The sequence below is a fragment of the Typopeltis vanoorti genome, chromosome 19, assembly GCF_054136105.1.
Source record: "Typopeltis vanoorti isolate ZY-2024b chromosome 19, IOZ_Tvanoo_1.0, whole genome shotgun sequence".
In the NCBI taxonomy this organism is placed as follows: domain Eukaryota; kingdom Metazoa; phylum Arthropoda; class Arachnida; order Uropygi; family Thelyphonidae; genus Typopeltis; species Typopeltis vanoorti.
The window spans coordinates 43,150,001-43,173,739 of NC_143567.1; the positions used below are offsets into that span (position 1 = coordinate 43,150,001).

General features: G+C 35.7%; 1 protein-coding gene across 2 annotated transcripts in view; it reads left to right on the top strand.

The window, feature by feature from the left end:
- LOC150096045 (SH3 domain-binding glutamic acid-rich protein homolog) overlaps positions 1 to 23,739 on the top strand; it is an 85,072-nt gene that overhangs the window by 51,784 nt on the left and 9,549 nt on the right. For both annotated transcript variants that reach the window (XM_090409467.1, XM_090409466.1), the window contains exon 3: positions 17,837 to 18,010. In XM_090409467.1, the coding sequence (XP_090265593.1) occupies positions 17,837 to 18,010 (174 nt within the window). The remainder of the gene's footprint in view (positions 1 to 17,836; positions 18,011 to 23,739) is intronic.

A 23,739-nucleotide genomic window follows, 5' to 3' on the forward strand; every position in this document is an offset into this window, starting at 1 on the left:
ATAAAGGATGTCGGTGATTCCATCATTGGGTCCAAGCAACGTAGATGTAGTAAGTGGGAGAATGATCACATGATGCAAAATGTAGCACCTCAGGTTGACTTTATTCAGCTAAGTAACACAATGTGTAAGGGAAGTTGTGGGATTGAAGACAATATTGCAGTTTTTGTATACTAATACCATAAGTATTCAAAATAAGATTGAGGAGTTTTTACCATTGGTTAACACAACTTTCCAAAAGTTATAGGCATTAGTTGAAACGTGGTTGATCGAGGATGATATAGTGTCCTTAGAGAGGACAGAAGGAAAAGGATGGGGGGGGGGAATAATGATAGCAGAGGAATTAAAGCCAGAAAAAATACAAGTACATTAGGGAGATGCAAACCGAACAGGGTTTCAGAGGGCAGTTTATTTGAGACTATCTGGTGTGAGATAGAGGCCAACAAGACTAAATATATGTAATTGGCTTCTGCTATAATCTAGGGGCTGTGTGGAATATTGTAGATGACATACATCTAGCAAATTAGCATGATGAGTACAGGTCGAGTAATTATTATGGGGGATTTCAACTCTGGAGACATATATTGAGAGTGGAATTTATACAGCGGCTGAGAAGTAATTACCTCAAGCAACATGTAATGGAGGGAACATGAGATTCAAGAGTGCTGGATCTGATCATCGCTTCAGAGAACTTAACTAACCAGCTTATCTACACTGCATCTGCTTGGAGAAAGTGATCATGTTATCTCACCTGGGAGATTGCCAGACATACAGAATTTTCTATTAAGTGATATCAGTTTAACTACAAAGCAGGTGATCGACAATCTGAGACAGCTTTCATCAGAGCAATGGCATAAGAATTTGGAGGGAAGAGATGTTTTTGATGCATGGGAGGTGTCAAGGGGTGTTTGAAGCAGGGCTGGCGGAAGCGGGCATGCGGGCGCCACTACGATGGGGGTGCCGCCGCCAGGGAATGGTTCATAAGTTAATTTTTAAGAAACAAAATTTTTATCATAAAAACAAAAAATTCTTAGAATGATCAATATTAAAATAAATAAGGCCGGATACACCGAATAAAAATTTTAAAAAAAAGTATATTGCCGCCTCTTTGATCAGCCAGCTGTTTACAATTTTGCAGCTAGAGCAGGCTAAATGCTTGCCTGCAGAATGTTGTGCCTACTGCAATCTATCTAAAGTGAAACGGTGAACGGTTTCATGTGCAGAAACGAATTTTCGTACAAAACATTTGTTGCTAGTTAACCAGTCATATGGTACACATCTCAGTAGGCTACTGACAGTAGCGCAGTGCCAACCATTATTTCATCTCTGTGTCATGTTGTGTAATAATTTCTTGTGGGTGTAAAATAGAAATGGAATCAAAAATTTAAAAAAAAGTTATTCGGTGCACAAAATCATAAGCGTCATGCTGCAAAAGAAGCAGATATTAAGAAACAAACTGGGGCTCTTAATAAATTTGTTAAAATATTAAAATATTCTGATGCAGATTGTAATCAACTCGATACATCAGAAATCAGAGTCGAAGAACCGTGCACATCATCCAGTGCATGAAAGTACTATTGCAACTATTGAACAAGATTTAAGTGAAAAATAGTTAGGATTTAGTCAACTACAACAAGATTTAGTTGTAGTTGACCACGAAACTAACACATTGTTAGTGTCTGTAAATTTAGAAGATCCAGGTGAATGGGGAAATATTGATGAAAAATTATGAGTTGTTTTAATTGAAATGGGGCCTGTTCAAAATAAAAATATCATATATATATCCCAGAGATACATATGGTCGTAAATTTGGCGACACATATTATAATAGAAAAATGGAAAACGGGAGCTCTTGCCAAGAACATGGCTCATTTATTCTGAAACTTTAAATTCTGTTTTTTGCTTTTGTTGCAAACTTGTTGTACCTACTGAATCAACTGGATCACCTACTGAGTCTTGTAGAAAGTTATAACGATTGGAGAAATGTAAGTACAACTTTACATAGACATGAGACTAGTTTAACTCACATGAAAAATTTCTTAAAATGGAAGGAACTTGATAAAAATTAAAAAAAAAAAAAAAAAACTACTATTGATTTCCAGACTCAAAGCATCTATGAAATGGAAAAGAAACAATGGTTGAGTGTTTTAGAACGCTTGATTGAAATTATAAAATTCCTTGGAAGTCGAAAATTTAGCTTTTTGCGGATCATCTGAGAAATTATATGAAAGGAATAACGGCAATTTTTTAAAATTAGTCGAACTGTTTGCTATGTTTGATCCCGTTATGGAAAATCATGTTGAAAGTGCCCTACAACAAAACAATAGGGTAGACTATTTGAGTAAAGACAGTCAAAATGAAATATTGGAAACTTTAAGTAATGCAATCAGGGATACAATTTTATTATCAATTTGCAAATCTAAATATTATTCCATAATTTTAGACTGCACACCTGATGCAAGTAAAACAGAACAAATGACCATTATTATTCGTTTTGTTTCCTGTGACAATGGAATTGTTAAGATTAGAGAAAACCTTTTAGGTTTTGTAGATATATCAGATTCCACAGGACGTGGTTTATGTGCAACAATATTGGAACAACTGGAAGAATGGAACATTCCCATTGAAGACATGCGAGGTCAAGGGTATGATAATGGGGCAAATATGAAAAAGAAAAAATATGGGCTCCAACATTTCCTTTCGAACAAAACTCCTCGAGCTTTTTATGTGCCATGTGCTGCTCATACTCTAAATTTAATCATTAATGATTCAGCCAAAGTGAATGCAGATACAATTAGTTTCTTTGCAATTATTCAAGAAATATACAATTTCTTTTCATTCTCTTACAAACGTTGGGCAATCTTTTTAAAGTTCGTAAAAAATTTAACATTGAAACAGTCATCAGAAATGTGATGGGGAAAGTAAAATTAATGCAATCCGCCCTCTAAGATATCAGTTAGGAGAAATTTATGATGCACTTTTTGAAATTTTAAATAATGAAGATTTTAACAAAGAAACTCAGCATGAAGCACAAACATTATTTGCTAAAATAAAGGACTACAAATTTATTTGCTCTCTTATAATTGGGCATGATTTACTTACCAGAATAAACACTGTGAGTAAAATGTTTCAAGACAAAAATATGAACCTTACACTTGCTTTAGAATCTATCGAAAACTTAAAAATATTCTTACAAGAGTATCAATCAGATTCAAATTTTAAAGAAGTTCTAAAAAATAGCAAAATAACTGAGTGAAGAGGTGGATGGAGAACAAGAATTTAAAACTGGTACGGAAGTTCGACGACGAAAGAAGACATGACGAAATGCCACAATTGCCAGAAGATAAATTTAGAGTGAATGTGTTTTATACACTTCTAGGCGTTGCAATGTGTTTGTTAATAGAATGTTTTGAACAACTAAAAACATATTATGATAATTTCAATTTCTTGTATAGATTACTACAAATTAATAACGAAGATTTACAAAGAAATTGTGACGATTTAGAGATTCTCTTGAAGGACTGGGACGATAAAGACGTAAATGCAATAGAATTATATGACGAGTTATGTGCTTTCCGGGATATTTTTTGGAAGGATAATTTAAATATTCAAAAGCCCTTTCGACATTCTTAATTTTATTGTGTCCAATAACTTATCTTTCCCTAACTTTTCAATTGCTTTAAGAATACTGTTAACCTTAACTGTTAGTATAGCGAGCAGTGAACGTTCCTTTTTGAAGTTGAAAATTGATTAAAACCTACTTAAGAACAAGTATGTCACAAAAAAAGGCTTGTTAGTTTGGCGCTAATAGCTATTGGAAATGATATATGTGCAAAATTAGATGTTAAGGCCATTATTTCTAATTTTGTGAATATGAAATCAAAAACCTTAAAATTTTAATTAAAAAAATTTCAAGTATATTTATGTAATTTAATTTATTTTCTGTTATTCTGTAAAGATGTTATTTTTTGAATACATTATATTAAATGTTCTAATTATTTCTGAATTCTTTTCTTATTTTTTCATCTATCTTGAGTTTCTTTTATTTTCGTAAAAGATAGTTCCACTTATAAAAATTATTAAAAGTTTTTTACAAGTTACTAAGAATTTAGTAACTTGTAAAATGCAAAAACTTTAGTTCAAATAAATTTTAACTTTAATTAAAATTCATTTTAATTTTGTTAGCGATTCGGGTCGGTGAGAAGGCTGTAATCCCTGTATCATTATATTAAATGATTAAAGTGAAGTGTCTTTATCAAAATTTGCTTTAACTTTTGAGAATTTTTTGAATATTCTAGTTTTTAACAATTATCCTGCCTAGTCAACACCCCTGGTTTGTTACATTTAGCGAACCAACGTGTGGCTGTTCTGTCAATATTTATTTAAGAAATTTCAAATAATTTAAATTTTTATTATCGTAAAAGAATCACATACTCCCAGATCGTTACAGGGGCGCTTAGATAGAAATTGCATGCGGGTGGCAAAGACCCTTGCGCCGGCTCTGGTTTGAAGAAAGCAATTTCTGAATGTCGCCTCATGGAAAAATCAGGTAAGCATTAGATGGATGAATAGCTTCATTAAGCAGGTTGTAGAGGGATTATAAAGAAAAAGATTATCAGCATGCCCTTGAGAAGTATAAAACAGGCAAGAAGGATGACTGGTACATTATGAAAGGCCAAAGCTAATTATTAGAGAAAGCTAGCTCATGAGGTCAAAATAAACCCTAAAGAGTTCTTTCACTATGTGACAAGTAAAAGGAAGAATGACTATGGAAGGATGACTTTAGACAGTGCTGATGCCACTGGGGAGGTAATAGAACCAATCCAGTAGTTGAATTACTAAGTGAACATTTTCCAAGGATGTATCAACCTCTATTCTCCAATAGGAGAATAGAGGTTGAAGAAATGGAAGTGCTTAAAATGTTGCAGAACATCAATACAAACACAACCATAGGATTAGATGACATATTGGCCCATGTATTACAAGAATATGCAAGAGAGTCATCAGCTCCTCTGACCAGGCTGTTTAATTTAAGCTTGGGTGGGAAGGTGGCAATGGAGTGGAAAGAGGGCAAAATAGTCACGTTGCATAAAGGAGGCCCTAAGACAGAAGTAACAAATTATAGGCCAATCAGCATCTCAGGAGTGGTGGTAAAGGTATTGGAGAAATTGGTGAAAGACAGAATTCAGGATGGTGAATAGGAATATGATACTCTATAAGAGACAACATGGTCTTGCAAAAGGTAAGTCTTGCCTTAGTAATTTGCTTACTTTTTATAATCAAGTGATGATGGAGTTGGATAAGGGAAATGACTATTTGGTGATATTGCTAGATTTTGCAAAAGCATTTGACAAATTCCACATAAAAGTTATTGCATAAATTAAAGCAAATAGGAATAGATGTAAATCTGGTGATTTGAATTAGAGAATGGCTGACAGACATATCATAGTGGTTCGTGGACCAATTGAGTCCAGAAGAATGCAAAGACCAGTGTGTACCACAGGGCTCAGTACTTGGTCCTCTGTTGTTTAATTTGTATATCAGTGATATAGGAAATTATTTGACAGGAAATATTCAGTTGTTTGCTCTTCCCAGTTTAGCATCATTAATGGTAAATGAAGGTGATGCAGAGATCCTGCAGGAAGACTTAAACAGACTAACAGAGTGGACAAAGGTGAACCAATGCTGTTTAATGTGTCAAGTATAAGGTGATGTGTGCTATACTGATGGAACTAAACTGCAGGTAATTGAGTTCAGTGACTTGGCTGGGATTGTGAATAGGGTGTTGAAGTTTAGAGGGCATATTGCAAAGATAACCAAAACAGCACATCAAATTATGTGGTTCAAGAACACCAACAAGCAGGGATAAAGGTTATTGTTCCCCTATATAAGGCTTTAATAAGACCACATCTGTACTACTGCTCACAGATCTGGATTCTGGATGATGAAGATGTGAAGAGGATCCAGAGACAAGTCTGTGGAATGCTTCCTATGAGAACAGATTGATGGTCCTTATGCTTAAAAAATTAGCTGATAGATGAAAAAGAGGAGACATGATAGAAGCATTTAAGTTATTAAAGAGGTTTCATAGGATTGACACTGAAGACATTTTTCATTACATAGCAAGAAGGGAGAGAACGGTGGGGGGGGGAGTTATGTAAGAGTAGTTAGCAAGAGTGTTAGGACTAGGTTTTTCACTTGGAGGGTGGGGAAAGGGTTGCCATAGGTGGTAGTGGGTGCTTCAACAGTGAATGAATTTAAAGAGAAGTATAATAGGTATTGTGAGAATGATGGCTAGTGTGTGAATAAATGGATCTCCCACAATGAGGGTTCTCACTCCTTAGAGATACCTGTATAAGACTAATGTAGAACTTCCAGATTTATTTCTTAGAAATATAACTAAATTTAACAATTCATGATTGAGGATGTTGATAATTCAGATTCTAGTTTAGAAATTTCTAGCATCATGAGTAAGTTTTGTTTTTTGAATTCCTAAAGTTTCAATATATTTGAAAATCTCAAACAATGAATTTCTGGTTCCAGCAGACTTCCTCATAATAAGCAGGTTGTTAATTTTCTAACCTGAGGCCACAAATTTGCAACCATTCCCAAACATTAATTATATTTGCAACATCTCTTTTTTTTTTGCTGCGAAGATAAAAATAAGTTACATTTCGAAGTTACAAAAATTATTTATGGTTTAAGAACTTCAACTCTCAATATCTCCTTCTCAGAATTAAAAACTTTCCACACTTTAATAATAAAAATCTAAGCATCGCAAGAGCAGACAAAGGAATGTTACTGTTTTACTATCCTATCCTATTCCCTCAGCCATACAGCTGGTTGGGGTAGCTATATGCTCCCGTATTAGGGAGATGATTATGAGCAAGGTGTTTTCCAGTTGCCCTCCTTGCTATAATATATTTTTATGACTGTAGCTGTGTGTGTGTTCATGGGACCAGTTTGCCTGTTTTGAGGAATGAGAAACCTGAGTTACCAGGTGAGGGGCCCTGCACTTCCGTATGAGACTGGTTAACTCACCTTTAGTTAAAAGAGACCAGGTAAAGGTTCCTCACGTCGCTGACAGGAATTGAACCCAGGTTTTTCCAACCAAAGGGCTTCGTCTATATTGACTGAGCTACAAAGGCTCTACTGTTTTACTATATTCTACTAAATATAAGCATAAGATGGATGTTCTCTTACATGATTATAACACTTGTTATTAACTGGGACCTTACCAGCAGTCAGCTAAACAAACTTAATCCTTGTTAGTTAATCCAGTCTCCCTTGACCCAAAAAATCATTCAAAAACTTATTATGCAAGCATTAGGATTTATTGTCTTGAAACTATATAAAATTTGGATATCCTCCACAGCCAACTGCTGACTCATTAGGAAGTCCTACTTACAAAATTTCCAAGTTCCTCTTAAATGTCCTTACTCCTTTTACTGCCATTCCTACACTTTATTATTTATTCCTACACTCAGCTATTTGTATTTATATATGCGTATTTTCAGGGAGCTCCCGAAAGCTAAGTATAATTTTGAATGAAAATTAGAATATAGGTTAAAATCATAACGTAATATTGTCTAATTTTGGTAGCTTGTTGTGTCTGAGTGATTTTGGTGTGAATTCCGTTATTTAATTCAGTATTTAACGATATGTTTCATAGATTTGAATATGGCACCAATGTGACGTAAGATAATGGCGTCCAAAAATACGACGCCATTGTTCAAAAACTATAATGTGAGAGAATTTGTCCAATGTGATGTGTGTGGAATGTGTGCATTCCCGAACGAGGCTGGAGTTTGGATAAAGTGATAGTGGTGGGAGAATGTGCAGAAAGTGTAAGCAAAGTGAGGAGTTGAAGTATGCGTCAGGTTGTGAGACAGTTATGGTTGAAGAAAGCCAGAATGAGAGTGAAAATAGTGGCTTGATAGGGAATTGCGATGTACAAGATGGCAATGAGAGTGGTGATCTAAGAAAGAGTGAGAGCAACTATACAGAAAGAGAAAATGGTTTGAATGATAAAAAAAAAAATGAGGAATTATTTGTAGGAAGTGAGATCGCTAGGTTGCGCGCAGCGATACAAAATGCGCAGCAGCAATTAAAGCACCTGCAAAACTCTTTCCAGGGGGATTCGGCTAACGTAAATAAACAGTGCAAGAGTGGGAGAGTTTCTGAAATGAAGGAAAGAGTGTTGTATGGTGACTCGTTATTAAGAGGAGTGATAGATGGGAGTGTAACTATATCGCACTTACCAGGCACGAAATTTAAGGATGTAAATGAGAGTATTAGAGTGCAAAAACAGAGGGTGAAAGAATTAATAATTGTGGCAGGTACGAATGAATTGAAAGGTGATAAATTTTTTATGAGAGAGGACTTGAAAGTATTGTTAAAGGTAGCGAAAGAAAAGAGTGACAGAGTTAAAATGGTGAGTCTGTTGCCGTGGTATGACAGAGAGGAGTTTAGAAGGAGGGCCATAATCGCAAATGATATTATGCGCAGGTTATGCAGACGGTGTGGTGTGGAATGAGTTTGATGGGCGAAAGGACTTATACAAGATGGATGGCCTGCATTTGAATGGACTTGGTGTGCGGAGACTGGAAAAAGTGTTGTTGAATGAAGTGAAAATGGATGTGCGGAACCAGGGAAACTAGAACTACCAAGGAGGTGGGGGGGGTATGCAAACATCAGTGAGACAGTTGAGTGTATAAATGTATATAATGTACCCGAGCCAGCACTAAGGACAAAAAATGGGAATGGGACATTTAGAATAATGCATCAAGATAGGGGTGGGACAAAGGGATCACTGCATTTCATGTATACTAATGCCAGGAGTATTAGGAACAAGAAGGAAGAATTTTTGGCCGTGATTGGCTCTTCTTGGCCACAGGTTATTGGCATTAGTGAAACATGGCTGACGGAAGATGATATAGTTGTGGGATAGAATGTATAGGTTATAGGTGTGTTTAGGAGGGACAGAGAGAATAAAATGGGGGGAGGGGTGTTAGATGATAGCTGATGAACTGCAGCCAAGGAGAATTGAAGTTGTATTGCAGGATAGTGAAAAGAGCTCATTTGAGGCTATTTGGTGTGAGAGTGAGACTGGCAAAACAAAATATATAGTTGGGTGCTGCTATAGACCAGGTGATGGAATAGATGGTAGAGATAGTATGCATAAACAAATTGATGAAATGAGTGGAAGGAGGGTAATTATTATGGGGGATTTCAATTGTGGTAACATTGATTGGAAGGAGGAGAGGACATATGTGAGGAAGGAACTGGATTGTATTCAATTATTAAGGGATAACTATCTGAGACAGCATGTAATAGAAAATACTAGTGAATGGTAGCCTGAAATAATAATAAAATGTGTGTGTGTGTGTGTGTGTGTGTGTGTGTGTGTGTGTTAAAGATGCCAAGCTATTTTAAACCTGGTTTTACTCCATTTCCCAAGTAAGCAAAGAGACAATTAAGTCAAGTTTGTGCCTGCAAGTAGTGCAAGTCTAAGTGACCTGTAAAGTGCAGGTGCAAACTTGACTTAATTGTCTGTTTGCTTACTTGGGAAATGGAGTAAAACCAGGTTTAAAATAACTTGGCATCTTTAACATATATTATACCCAAGGTAAAAAACTTCCCATATGTATATATATATAAAATAAATTATTTCAAGAATTAGAGAACTGAAATGACTGGTGACTGAATGGTTAGTCACCAGAGTTTTGACACCTTACCTCATTCTGTTCCTGTTCCTAGACACACTAGTCACACGTCTTCCTTCAGGCAGTCTATCCTTCACGGTCTACTGAAAATCGACACGCACTGGCCAATACATACATGCCAATTCATACCACCACCCATCACAAAAATATGGAGTCATCAACACCCTTAAAAACAGAGCTACAACAATTTGCTCTAACCAGCAAGCCCTGAAACAAGAACTAAAAATCATCAGCGACACATTCATAAATAATGGCTATAACAAAAAAACTATCAATAAAATACTCTATAAAACAACAACAAAAACGAATCTAGATTACAGTAAAACCATAGCCATTCCATACATTAAAGGATTATCAGAAAAAATCAGCAGAATCCTACAACACTATAACCTCAAGCCACCTTTAAACCACCCACTAAACTTAAAACCATATTCAACTCCTCTAAGGATCCTCTCCTCCCATTAGCACATCCTGGAGTCTATTGCATCCACTGCACCTGTAACTTACCGTACATTGGTCAAACAGGACAGACAATCCCTATACACAAGAAAGAACACATTAAATATAACCATTATGGTGAAGCAGGCCTCTCAGACCACGCACTCAACACTTTACACCAAATCAACTGGAAAAGCACCCACTCTTTACACCGCACAAAAACCTGGTACGAAAGGAAATTTAAGGAAGCCTGCGAAATCCTGATAAACCACCCAAATAGCAACAACAAAGATGGCATGAAAATTCCAAGGATCTGGATGGCACACATTCAGCCTACCTAATATATAAGATCCAGCATAAGTCAAGACTCTAGCCAATCTTCAGCTAGCATTAGAAACCATTCCATACCAACTGGCTGGAATGTACATGTTGTTAATATGTGCATATAGATAGATACTTGTTGTTATACCCAATGTATTACTACAACAAAGAGATAACACTAATAATAGGACTCTAGCGGTGATGTATACATATATTTTTTTTTAATATGTGTGTGTGTGTGTATATATATATATATTATTATTATTTTTTTTTTTTTTCACCAGAGGTCAGGCCAACAATTGTTGTAACGGTTGGTCAGTGTCTTTAACGAACCAGTTTGATTGTAGTGTAGCTTGTTACTGTGTATAGTTATATGCTCCAGAAGATGACCTTGACATAAAAGTCGAAACGTCAAATGTAGATTTTAGTTATATTAAACTAAAGTTTTTATTCAAACATGGTAGTTGTCTCCATAATTTTCAAAAATGCAAAAATACAGAATGAGGTATTTCCATCAGACATTTTTTGACCTCTTAAAGTTTATTATGAACCAAGGTATTTCAACTGGAATAGGAAACTTTAGAGATTGCAGGAACTGCAGTGAGCTCTCCATCTTCAGCCCAGCTTTTCTGTATTTACAACAATTAAATACAGAAAAGCTGTATTTGGATTTTAGGCCAAGTGGTTCTTCTTATTTCTTGGTCTTCCAGTTCTTTTTCATTTATTTATATCAGTATAGTATTTTTGGCAGTCTGCTATTGTCCAATTTAGAAGTTCTAATCATATTTGTTTATATTTACTTATATCACCTTCTCACTGAAATATGGTATTATCAAATTCCTACTGCCGAGAGCTGATATAGTCTTGCTCCTCATTTGAGTCTCTTCAACAAGAAATTTCTACCATTAAACAATCTCTCTCTCTCTCTGATTACAACCAGAAAATCATTGAAAAAAAAAAGTGGCCATTTTATTTCATCCTTAATTCTTCAAGAAGAAATGACTCTTATAGGATATCTGCCCCATATCTTAGAAGCACCTCTGAATGTGTTGCTCATTGTTCTGAAAGAAATTTCATCTTGCAGCCACATTTAAGCCATCAACCAAATCAGCTTTTGTTTCTACTTCTCCAGAAGATAAAGTATAACTCTTATTGCTACCTGGAGTATATTACCAGGTAATTACAATTTGTCCTACTTTGGACAAAGGATCAGGCCCATTTCAAAACACCATGAATCTAGCCTTACTGAATATGGAATTAACAATAACTGGTAATTAGCTTACAGAATTAACAACGCATATGAATGATATTAATTAAAGGCAACTTTAATGAATAACTTCTATATTTCGGCAACGTCACGTTGCCGTCTTCAGGAACATAAAAATATGGTATGTGCACGCAGGCATTAACGCAAATGAGGAAGAGGGCAAGAAACTAATATTGTTCCTAAAGTCCTAATGGTGCCCTCTGCCGGGCTAATTTTGTTGTCTTGGCCATTGGGCTGAAGTTCTCATAATGTAAGTCTCCCAAATTTGGGGTAGTTTCATGCACCCCAATTTGTTGAGGTTTGGAACATTTTTTAGAGCTGCTGATGATTCCTTGGATAATCTTTCGTACTTAAACTTGCTGTGGTGTATTATTTTAGTTTTCTTCCAACGAATTCTATGGTGGGTATCTAAGGCATGGTCTGCCCGCCCAGAGTGGCTGTACTGGTGAAACCAGATGTAGTCTTTATGTTCTGAAATCCTGATATTTGCTGTCCTGCCTGTTTGGCCAAAGTAGGACAATTTGCAGCTGCAAGGGACCTGGTATACACCAGGTAGGTCTAGGGGAAGTGGTTGGTCTTTGGTAGAGCGGATAAGGAATGCCAACTTTTTATATGGTCTGTAACAAGAAGTAAGGTCATGTTTTTTGAGAATATTGGTTATTTTCTCAGAGGTGCCCTGGATGTAGGGGATGGTGATAGATTTGGTGTAATCTTTATTGTGGAGGGGGGGGGTTGTGGTTTACTGGTTTTAGTATTTTGGGGGGGTTGTAGCCATTGGCTAAGAAAGTGTTGTGGATGTGGTTTAGTTCAGTGGTTAGGGCCTTGTCATCTGAGCAGATTAATTTTGCCTGTTATATAGTGTTTTTATAACCCCATATTGTTGTGTGTGTGTGGGGGGGGGGGATTGCTGGTGAATGTATCTGCCAGTATGGGTGGGTTTTCTGTAAACAGAGAAAACCAAAGATCCATCATGCTGGCGAGTGATTAAAGTGTTTAGGAAGGGGAGGGTATTGTTTTCCTCTTTTTCTAAGGTGAACTGGACTCTGTGGTGTTGGTTGTTTAAGTGTGTTAGGAAGGAGTGGAGTGTATCTGAGCCATGTGGCCAAATAGCAAACACATCATCCACATATTGAAGCCATATAGTGGGTTTTTGTGGGGTGCAGTTTAAGGCTTTCTCTTCAAGAGAAAAGCCCCACAAAAACTCACTATTTGGCTTCGATACATGTTCGCAATTTGGCCACATGGCTCAGATACACTCCACTCTTTCCTCATCTTCCAAACCTCGATCTTGATGGACTATGCCTGGAATTTGGGAAATTAACATCAGTAACTGTATTTTGTAATTATTTTAACACACACACATCTCTATATCATATCCTAATAATAAAATATTTACCTGGAATGCTTGCACTGTTTTTGTTATTTCTCATTATCCATTTTCTAACACCATGACTTAAGATACTTAATATCTGTGTAATAAATTATAATTAAACATTTTTTAATGTGTGTACATGTTTTTTTAAACTACACTTTCTATGGGTGCTATACAGTTTTATCTCTTAATCATAGAAGTCATCTGAAATTGACATTAGGTGATAAAGTGGGGGGGGGGTGAGAGAGGATCCAGTGGCAAATGACAGATAGTGATATGCCTATGGAATGCTTCCTGAGAGGATACGTTAAAGTGTGTGGTCGTAAAGTTTTGTTGATGTCCATATAATTTGGGCATCTCCACTGTATTAAGTATTACTGTTTTGTAATACATTTTGAAGCTTGACCTTAATCTGTTTGCAGGTTGTTTTTTGGTGGAGGATCTGACAACAGGTAATGTTCATTGACTATAAAAGTTTGCAATAGTGTATATCAGAATAATTTTATAATCACTTAACATCTAAATATTGAGATATTATAAATTAAATATTTATAGTCATAATAAATCATACTTATTATAATCAGTAATATTAATTATACAGACTACAGCAATATCCAAGAGATTATGGCATTTTGTCAAATTTTAATTTTTTCCTTGGCATTCAGAACGCTATCAAGATTTTCACTCTTTAGAAGATCCTGCCACTTTTATTTTCTGTCTCACTTTTGTTTTCTTGAATGACAGTTCATTCAAAAAAAGGTCATAATAGTATAGACCATTAGCATCAGGTGCTGATATCGGGTTAGACAATCTGTAAACCCTATTCTAGATACCAGACATGATACTTTTCCAAGTTATTTCAGATCTCCAATAAGCATCCTGATACCCTCACACTATGCAAAGAAAATCACTACCATCTAAAGACATCATAAATGTTTGCCACAGTGAAATTCAAACCTGCAGTTTTATAGATCTGATTAATCACTTCAGAATAACTTGAAGGGGTGCTTAAGGGTTAAAGCTGTATAACTAAGAGGAGACCTCCACATAGCCTTTAAAGGAATGTGGAGAACCGACCAGGGCTTCTGACATAATGTTCAATTCTCACCTTCTCGTGGTGCACCCTGTTGGGTATCTACCTGAATGAACGAGGATGGGCTGGCAATTTGGGATTTAGCCGACCAAATTGTATTCTTAGTGGCTTAAACCAATATAGAAAATGATGGTACAACATGACAAAATTTCATGCCGGCTGGGGCGTTGCCCAGTTAAACAAGGCCCCCATTGTTTTTGCCAGGGAACCAGGGCGAACAGCAAAAATTCAGCTACTGGAACAAATCTGAAAGCACACCCAAACTCAACATCACCAGAGTTAAAGATCGGTACTATCAACATAAGAAGCCTGAATGGCAAAGAAATGGAGCTAGCTGAGGAATTAGATAAGTACCAGATCGACATAATAGGGGTGACTGAAACAAAAAAGACAAAAACTGGTGAGATCTTTCTGAACAATAAATACAAAATGTTATATTCAGAAAATGACAATCAAGGAAAAGGAGTAGCCATAGTATTCAACACAAAATACGAGGCTAATCTTCTTGAATGGCACTCAGTCTCTCAAGTAGCGTAATGTGGGCAAATATCAGAATGGGAAATTGGACAATGAGACTTATTTATGCCTATGGTCCCACAGAAGGTTCAACTAAGGTAGAAGTGGAGGGATTTTTTGATGCTTTAGAAAAAGTAACTGACACAATGAAAAAGGAAAAGTCGGTCCTTGTTGGGGATCTAAATAGAGTAGGAAATGATTGTCAGACATACAAAAATATTTTGGGAAAATTTGGAGAAAAGAGAAAAGCCAATAATAATGGCAAATACCTGTTGGATTTCTGCTCAGGTCATGTACTGATTATTACTAACACCATGTTCCAACATAAATGCACAAATTCACATGGAGAGAAGAGGCAAGGAATAAGAAAAGTCTCATTGACTATGTTATTGTTGATAGTGATGTTTTCTCCCTGGTGCAGGACACCAGAGTGTACAGAGGATTTCAAATTGGAAGAGATCATTATTTAGTCTTGAGCAGGATAAAATTGAATTTCGTACTGAAAAGAATAACATGTAAGAAAGTTTTAAAGCGAATAAAAGTTGAGCAGCTCTCAGATGTGAACTGCAGACTAAAATATACAAAGATTATTGAAGAAAAAAAAGAAAGAGTTTGAGAACAGGAACCAAACCTTGGAGATTCAGTGGCAAGCCTTGAAGAAAACCCTGGCTGATTCAGCCAGACAGACATGTGGTGAGGTTGTCTGCAAGGATAGAAAAATCAGAACTCCATGGTGGACAAAGGAAGTTAAAGAGGCAGTGAAGGAAAAGAAGAAAGCATATCAAAAGTTCCTGGCAAATAAGTCAGCTTGTTCTCTTAGAGAATACAGGGACAAATGTAAGAAAGCTAAACACTGTGTAAAACTAGCTAAACAAAAGTCATGGGATGACTTTGGCATGAATATAGAAAATAAATATCAAGAAGGTGGTAAGATATTCTGGAGGTTGGTTGTTGAAGAAGTTTAGAAATGGAGGAAAGAGTGCTGTAAAAGGAGTTAGAGATGATAAAGGTTACATGAAAACAAGAGAAAAAGATATCCTCGAAGTATGGAGTAATTACTTCGAAAAATTGCTAAATGAAACGAGCAGTGATAGCACAGTGGTAAAAAACACTCGACTGGCATACAGTCAGGAATACATATCCATACTTGAAGTAGAAAAAGCCATCAAAGTCTTGAAATGTGGATGTGGGAAGGCAGCAGGAGTAGATGATATTCAACCAGAAATGCTGAAATATGGTGGTATAAAAGTCTTACAGTGGCTGCACTGCATAGTTCAGAAAGCCTGGACAGAGGGACAAATCCCAATGATTGCAGTAGAGCTCTCATAGTACCCATATATAAAAAGGGAAATAAAACTGAATGTGAGAATTAACGATTTCCCTACTGAGTGTTCTTATCAAGATCTATGCAAGCATACTTGAGAAACAGCTGAGAAGAATTGTGGAAGAAAATCTTGGTGAAGAACAAGCTGGATTCAGCCAAAATAGAGGCTGTCAGATTCAGATCCTCACTTTATGACAAATAGTTGAGAAAGCATGGGAATATAACAAAGATCTATACTTAAGTTTTGTCGATCTGGAAAAGACATATGACAAGGTGCCAAGAGAGAAGCTATTCGATACGCTACAGTTATATGGTGTCAATGGGACATTATATCAAGCAATACTTAGTCTGTATTTGAGTTGTAAATCAGCAGTTAGAAAATTGAAGGATGTACGGGAAGATGGTTTAATATTAAATCTGGTGTGAGACAAGGATGTACATTATCCCCTCTGTTATTCATTATCTACATGGATCACATTATGAAGGAAATTGGTATTAAACATGATATCAGAATTGGAGATGTTAATGTCAGCTCTTTGCTTTATGCGGACGATATACTTCTAAATAAATCTGCTACAAGTTTGCAAGATTCCATGACTAAATTGAATAACGTTGTAATAGATATGGTATGAAGGTCAGCATTAAAAAAAAAATACAAAGACAATGAAAATAGGTAGAATTGTTGAAAATGTCAACTGTATTGTGAATAAGGAACCTGTGGAACAAGTAAAACATTTCAGCTACTTAGGCACAATTTTTAGTGAAAATGGTAAATTAAATATGGAAATAGACAACAGAATCAACAAAGTTGGTATGGTAGGAAGTCAACTGAATAAATTCATATGGAATAAGAGAGAAATTAGTCAGAACACTAAATTGGCTATATACAAGACAGTGTTCAAACCAGTTTTAACTTATGGATCTGAGAGCTGGGTCAGAAGTAAAACACTTGACCAAAGACTGGAGACTGCAGATATGAGAGTCCTGAGAAAGATTAGATGCGTGAACAGATGGCATCAATGGCAATACCATATTAAAAACAAGGATATTAGGAAAGAACTTGACATTGTCAGCATCCAGGAATGTGTTTGCAGAGCTAATCTCAGGTGGTATGGTCACTTAAACAGAATGGGCGAAGAAAGATTAGCAAAACAAGTGTTCTCTGCCAGGTTGGCAGCAAAACGACCCAGAGGAAGACCAAGATATAGGTGAATTGATACGGTACAAAGTGCCTTAGACGATAGAAATATACGATCTGATAATGATAATATTGGAGTCTTGACAAGTAACAGATTGATTTGGAAGAAAATTGTAGATTGGAAGTTAGTAAATTATTCATGTAGTCCTATCATATCCTGTACGCCCCTTGAGGATACATGTCAGGAATTTGATGATGATGAATAACTTGAATTGAAATTGTTGTGCCTTTTGAGTGTATGCTACAGCTTCATTCCTTCTTTTCCCTTTATTTTTCCTGTATTTTTTTTTCTGTGTAACCTGAGAGTATATATAAATGATCAATGAAGTACAGTCAACTGTCATATCAGACAATTTTAACTTACTTGGTACATCACTCTGCCAAATGGCCTCCCAATCAAGGCATAGTATCAATGCTATGCTATACTGAGAATTGCTTTTAGTGCCAAAAATGTGACCACTTAATAACAGCTAGCTTTGGTATATATCTTCATTCTATAGCTACTAATTTTTAGATAAAATTGATCTAATTAGAATTAATACAGTTCAAAATATTTTGTCATACTTTGCTTATAAAATATTGTAGGACTATGCTGATTTCCAGTTGGCTAATGATGATGATGAAGTTCTAAGGTTTTTGAAGTTAGATGATGGAACAGCAGTTACAGAAATTCCAGAAATAAATGCCCTTTCCATGGAATCTGAAACACCTCAAGAAAATGGATTCACATCCCATGAAAATGAAACTGAAGTGCAAGTGGTATGTATAAGAACAAGTACTTCATTTTGTGACTTCTCATTTAAGGTTTTGTGTTTCTCAAGAAGTGGAAGAAAAAGCATAGTATTTTATTCTTCACTTATTTTTGTAATATGTTAGAAGCTTTTTATTGGGTATAAACTGGATTTCTTCTGAACCAAGAATCTTATAATTATTCAGTTTATTCAGCATTGAGTATGGAGAAAAAAATCCCTTTAAATGTCCTTCACATAAGTACCAAGAATTTAAGTAATGAATACTTACTTTCTCTCCCTCCCTCTCTTTCTTTCTTACTTTCCTCTCCCTCTCTGCTCTCTTTCTTCACCTAACTGAATGTAACTCAACCAAATTTTATAGTGATAAGGTAAATATATCATATTTGTGTATTGCTAGTCTTTAGAGAATTGGTGGTAATTAATTTCTTAATGAAATGTTGGGGAATATTAATGAGATTTAGAAAAATGACTAATAAGTATTTGAAGACTATACCTTGTGAATTAAAGTATATTATAAACTGTATCTTTTTCTATAAAGATTGTTAAATGTTTTGTTCTATCCTTAGTTAAATACATCATCATCAATTTCCTGATATGTGGATACATATCGAGAAATTGATGGTGGTTACCATGATAGCACTACATGATTAAGTTTACATTATTGTTAATCTCCTATCAACAATTTTCCTCCAGATCAATCTATATTTGTGAGCACTCCAATATTGTCATATCTAACATTTTGTGCTTCTAAGGCACTTCTTACTGAATCAATCCACATGGGTCTTGGTCTTCCTCTGGGTCTCTTTCCTGCAATCTTGGCATCAAATGCCTCTTTTGCTAACCATTCCTCACCTATTCTATTTAAGTGGCCATATCACCATAGATTAGCTCTGCTGACAACATTCTTGAATGCTAATAATGTTAAGTTCCTTTCTAATATCTTCATTTTATATGATTCTGCCATTGATGCCATTGGTTCACTTCTCTAATTTTTCTCAGAACCCTCATACCTGTGGTCTCTAGTCTTTGATCAAGTGCTTTATTTCTAACCCAACTCTCAGATTGATAGCTTAAAACTGTTTTAAACACTGTTTTGTATACTGCTAGTTTGGTGTTTTCACTAATTTCTCCTTATTCCATATAAATTTATTCAGCTGGCTACCCACCATACTAGCTTTGCTTATTTTGTTATCTATTTTCAGATTTAACCTGCTATCTTCACTAAAAAAAAACAGTGTCTTAATAGCTGAAATATTTTACTCGTTCTATATGATCTTCATTCAGAATGCAGCTGAAGTTTTCTATGCCCATGCCAATTTTCATAGTTTTGGTCTTTTTATTGCTGATTTTATGCCAAATTTGTATTATGCAGCTGTTATTTAGGAGTACAACATCATTTGTCAAGCAAAGAGCTAGAATTGGAGATGTCAAACTTTTTGACATCTCCAATTCTAATATCAGGCTTGATGCCACTTTCTTTCATAATGTGATCCATATAGACAATGAATAAGAATGGAGATAATGTGCATCCTTCTTACACCTTATTTTACATCATATCATCTTCCTGGATTTCCTTCAATTCTAATTGCTGACTGACAATTAAATACAAACTAGATATTGCTCTATATAATGTTATATTCACCCCATATAATTGTAATGTTTTGAAAAGCTTTTCTCTGGGCACCTTGTTGTATGCTTTTTCCTGATCTACAAAACTGAAGTACAGATCCTTGTCATGTTCCCACGATTTCTCAACTATTTATCTTAAAGTAAAAATCTGATCTTGATAACCTCTATTTGACCTGAACTCAGCTTGTACTCCAAGTTTCTTTTCCACAAACTTTCTCAACCTTTTTTCAAGTATGCTTTCATAAATCTTATCTGGAACACTGTAGAGAAATTCCTCTAATTCTCACATTCAGTTTTACTCCCTTTTTTATAGATGGATACTATGAGAGCTATGCTCCAAACATTGGGAATTCGACCTTCTGGCTAGGCCCTCTGTATTATGCATTTTAGCCACTGCAAAACTTTTATACCTCCATACTTAAGGATTTCTGATCAAATATGATCAACTCCAGCTGCCTTTCCACATTTCAAGTTTTTGACAGCTTTTCCAATCTCAAATATCGATATGTACCCCAACTCAACATCACCAGAGTTAAAGATCGGTACTATCAACATAAGAAGCCTGAATGGCAAAGAAATGGAGCTAGCTGAGGAATTAGATAAGTACCAGATCGGCATTATAGGGGTGACTGAAACAAAAAAGACAAAAACTGGTGAGATTCTTTCTGAGCAATAAATACAAAATGTTATATTCAGGCAATGACAATCAAGGAAAAGAAGGAGTAGCCATAGTATTCAACACAAAATACGAGGCTAATCTTCTTGAATGGCAGTCAGTCTCAAGTAGAGTAATGTGGGCAAATATGAGAATGGGGAACTGGACAATGAGACTTATTTTGATGCTTTAGAAAAAGCAACTGACACAATGAAAAAGGAAAAGTTGGTCTTTGTTGGGGATCTAAATAGCAGAGTAGGAAATGATTGTGAGACATACAAAAATATTGTGGGAAAATATGGTGAAAAGAACAAAGCTAATAATAATGGCAAATATCTGTTGGATTTCTGCTCAGGACATGGACTGGATATTACTAACACCATGTTCCAACATAAAAATGTGCACAAATTCACATGGAGAGAAGAGGCAAGGAATAAGAAAAGTCTCATTGACTATGTTATTGATGATAGTGATGTTTTCTCCCTGGTGCAGGACACCAGAGTGTACAGAGGATTTGAAATTGGGGGTGATCACTATTTAGTCTTGAGCAGGATAAAATTGCATTTCGTATTGAAAAGAATATGTAAGAAAGTTTTAAAGCGAATAAAAGTTGAGCAGCTCTCAGATGTGAACTGTAGACTAAAATACACAAAGATTATTGAAGAAAAAATGAAAGAGTTTGAGAACGGGAATCAAACCTTGGAGATTCAGTGGCAAGCCTTGAAGAAAGCCCTGATTGATTCAGCTAGAGAGGCATGTGGTGAGGTTGTCTGCAAGGATAAAAAAAATCAGAACTCCATGGTGGACACAGGAGGTTAAAGAGGCAGTGAAGAAAAAAAAGAAGAAAGCATATCAAATGTTCCTGGCAAATAAATCAGCTTGTGCTCTTAGAGAATACAGAGACAAATGCAAGAATGCTAAACACTGTGTAAAACTAGCTAAACAAAAGTCATGGGAGGACTTTGGCAAGAATATAGAAAATAAATATCAAGAAGATGGCAAAATATTCTGGAGGTTGTTGAAGAAGCTTAGCAATGGAGGAAAGAGTGCTGTAAAAGGTGTTAGAGATGATAAAGGTGATAAAACAGGGAAAAAAGATATCCTTGAAGTATGGAGTATTATTTTGAAAAACTGTTAAATGAAACAAGCAGTGATGACAGCACAGTGGTAAAAAAACACTGACCAGGCATGCAGTCAGGAATACATACCCATACTTGAAGTAGAAAAAGCCATCAAAGGCTTGAAATCTGGAAAGGCAGCAAGAGTAGATGATGTTCGACCAGAAATGCTGAAGTACAGTGGTATAAAAGTCTTACAGTGGCTGCACTGCATAGTTCAGAAAGCCTGGACAGAGGGACGAATTCCTGATGATTGGAGTTGAGCTCTCATAGTACCCATATATATAAAAAGGGAAATAAAACTGAATGTGAGAATTACAGAGGTATTTCCCTACTGAGTGTTCCTGGCAAGATCTATGCATGTATACTTGAGAAATGGTTGAGAAGAATTGTGGAAGAAAAGCTTGGTGAAGAACAAGCTGGTTTCAGGCCAAATAGAGGCTGTCAGGATCAGATCTTCACTTGACGACAAATAGTCGAGAAAGCATGGGAACATAACAAAGATCTGTATTTAAGTTTTGTCGATTTGAAAAAGGCATATGACAAGGTACCAAGAGAGAAGCTATTCAGTATGCTACAGTTATATGGTCTCAATTGGGCATTATATCAAACAATACTTAGTCTTTATTTGAGTTGTAGTCAGCAGTTAGAATTGAAGGAAGTACAGGAAGATGGTTTAATGTTAAATCTGGTGTGAGACAAGGATGTACATTATCCCCTCTGTTATTCATTATCTATATGGATCACATTATGAAGGAAAGTGGTATTAAACATGATATCAAAATTGGAGATGTTAATGTCGGCTCTTTGCTTTATGCGGACGATGTTATACTTCTAAATAAATCTGCTACAAGTTTGCAAGAGTCCCTGACTAGATTGAATAACTGTTGTAATAGATATGGTATGAAGGTCAGCAATGGAAAGACAAAGACAGTGAAAATAGGCAGAATCATTGAAAATGTCAACTGTGTTGTGAATGGAGAACCTGTGGAACAAGTAAAACATTTCAGCTACTTAGGCACGATTTTTAGTGAAGATGGTAAATTAAATATAGAAATAGACAACAGAATCAGCAAAGCTGGTATGGTGGGAAGTCAATTGAATAAATTCATATGGAATAAGAGAGAAATTAGTCGGAACACTAAATTAGCTGTATACAAGACAGTGTTCAAACCACTTTTAACTTATGGATCTGAATGCTGGGTCAGAAGTAAAATACTTGACCAAAGACTAGAGACCGCAGATATGAGAGTCCTGAGAAACATTAGAAGCGTGAACTGATGGCATCAATGGCAATATATTAAAAACGAGGATATTAGGAAAGAACTTGACATTGTCAGCATCCAGGAATGCGTTAGCAGAGTTTATCTCAGGTGGTATGGTCACTTAAACAGAATGGGCGAAGAAAGATTAGCAAAACAAGTGTTCTCTGCCAGGTTGGCAGCAAAACGATCCAGAGGAAGACCAAGATATCGGTGAAGTGATATGGTACAAAGTGCCTTAGACGATAGAAATATAAGATCTAATAATGTTGGAGTCTTGACATGTAACAGACTGATTTGGAGGAAAATTGTAGATAGGAAGTTAGTAATGATGTAATTTTTTTCATGTAGTACTATCATATCCTGTACACCCCTTGAGGATACATAATTTGATGATGATGACTCTTCTTTGCATTCCTCTTGGAAATTTTCTAGTATGGCTCTGTCACTGCTTGGTTCATTTAACATTCTTTCACAGTAATTACTCCAGGCATCTAGGATATCCTTATTTTCAGTTTTCATGTCACCGTTATAATCTTTATTTATCATCTTTGATTCCTTTTACAGTACCCTTTCTTCCATTTCTAAGCTTCTTCAATAACTCCAGAAAATTTTGCCACCTTCCGGAAATTTATTTTCTATATTCTTACCAAAGCCTTCCCGTGACCTTTTTGAAAGTATAATTACATTTTTTTTATAAATGTAATTGAAAAGTATAATTACCCCTTTTTTTTTAGCTACTTTTGTACACACACACCGTAGCCTGCTTACATTTTTCTTTGTATTCTTTTAGGGCACCCCTGCTGACTTATTTGCTAAGATCTTTTGGTGTGTTTTCTTTTCCTGGATTGCCTCTTTAACTTCTTGTATCCACCATGGTGTTCTTATTTTTTATCCTTGTAGACAATTTCACCACATACCTCCCTAGCTGAATCAGTCAATGTGTTCTTCAGGATTTGCCACTGAGACTCCAAGGTTTGGTTCTGTTTTCAATTTGTTTCATTTTTTTTTCTTCAATGATGATTGTATAGTCGAGTCTATGATTTACTTGTAAAAACTGCTTAACTTTAAT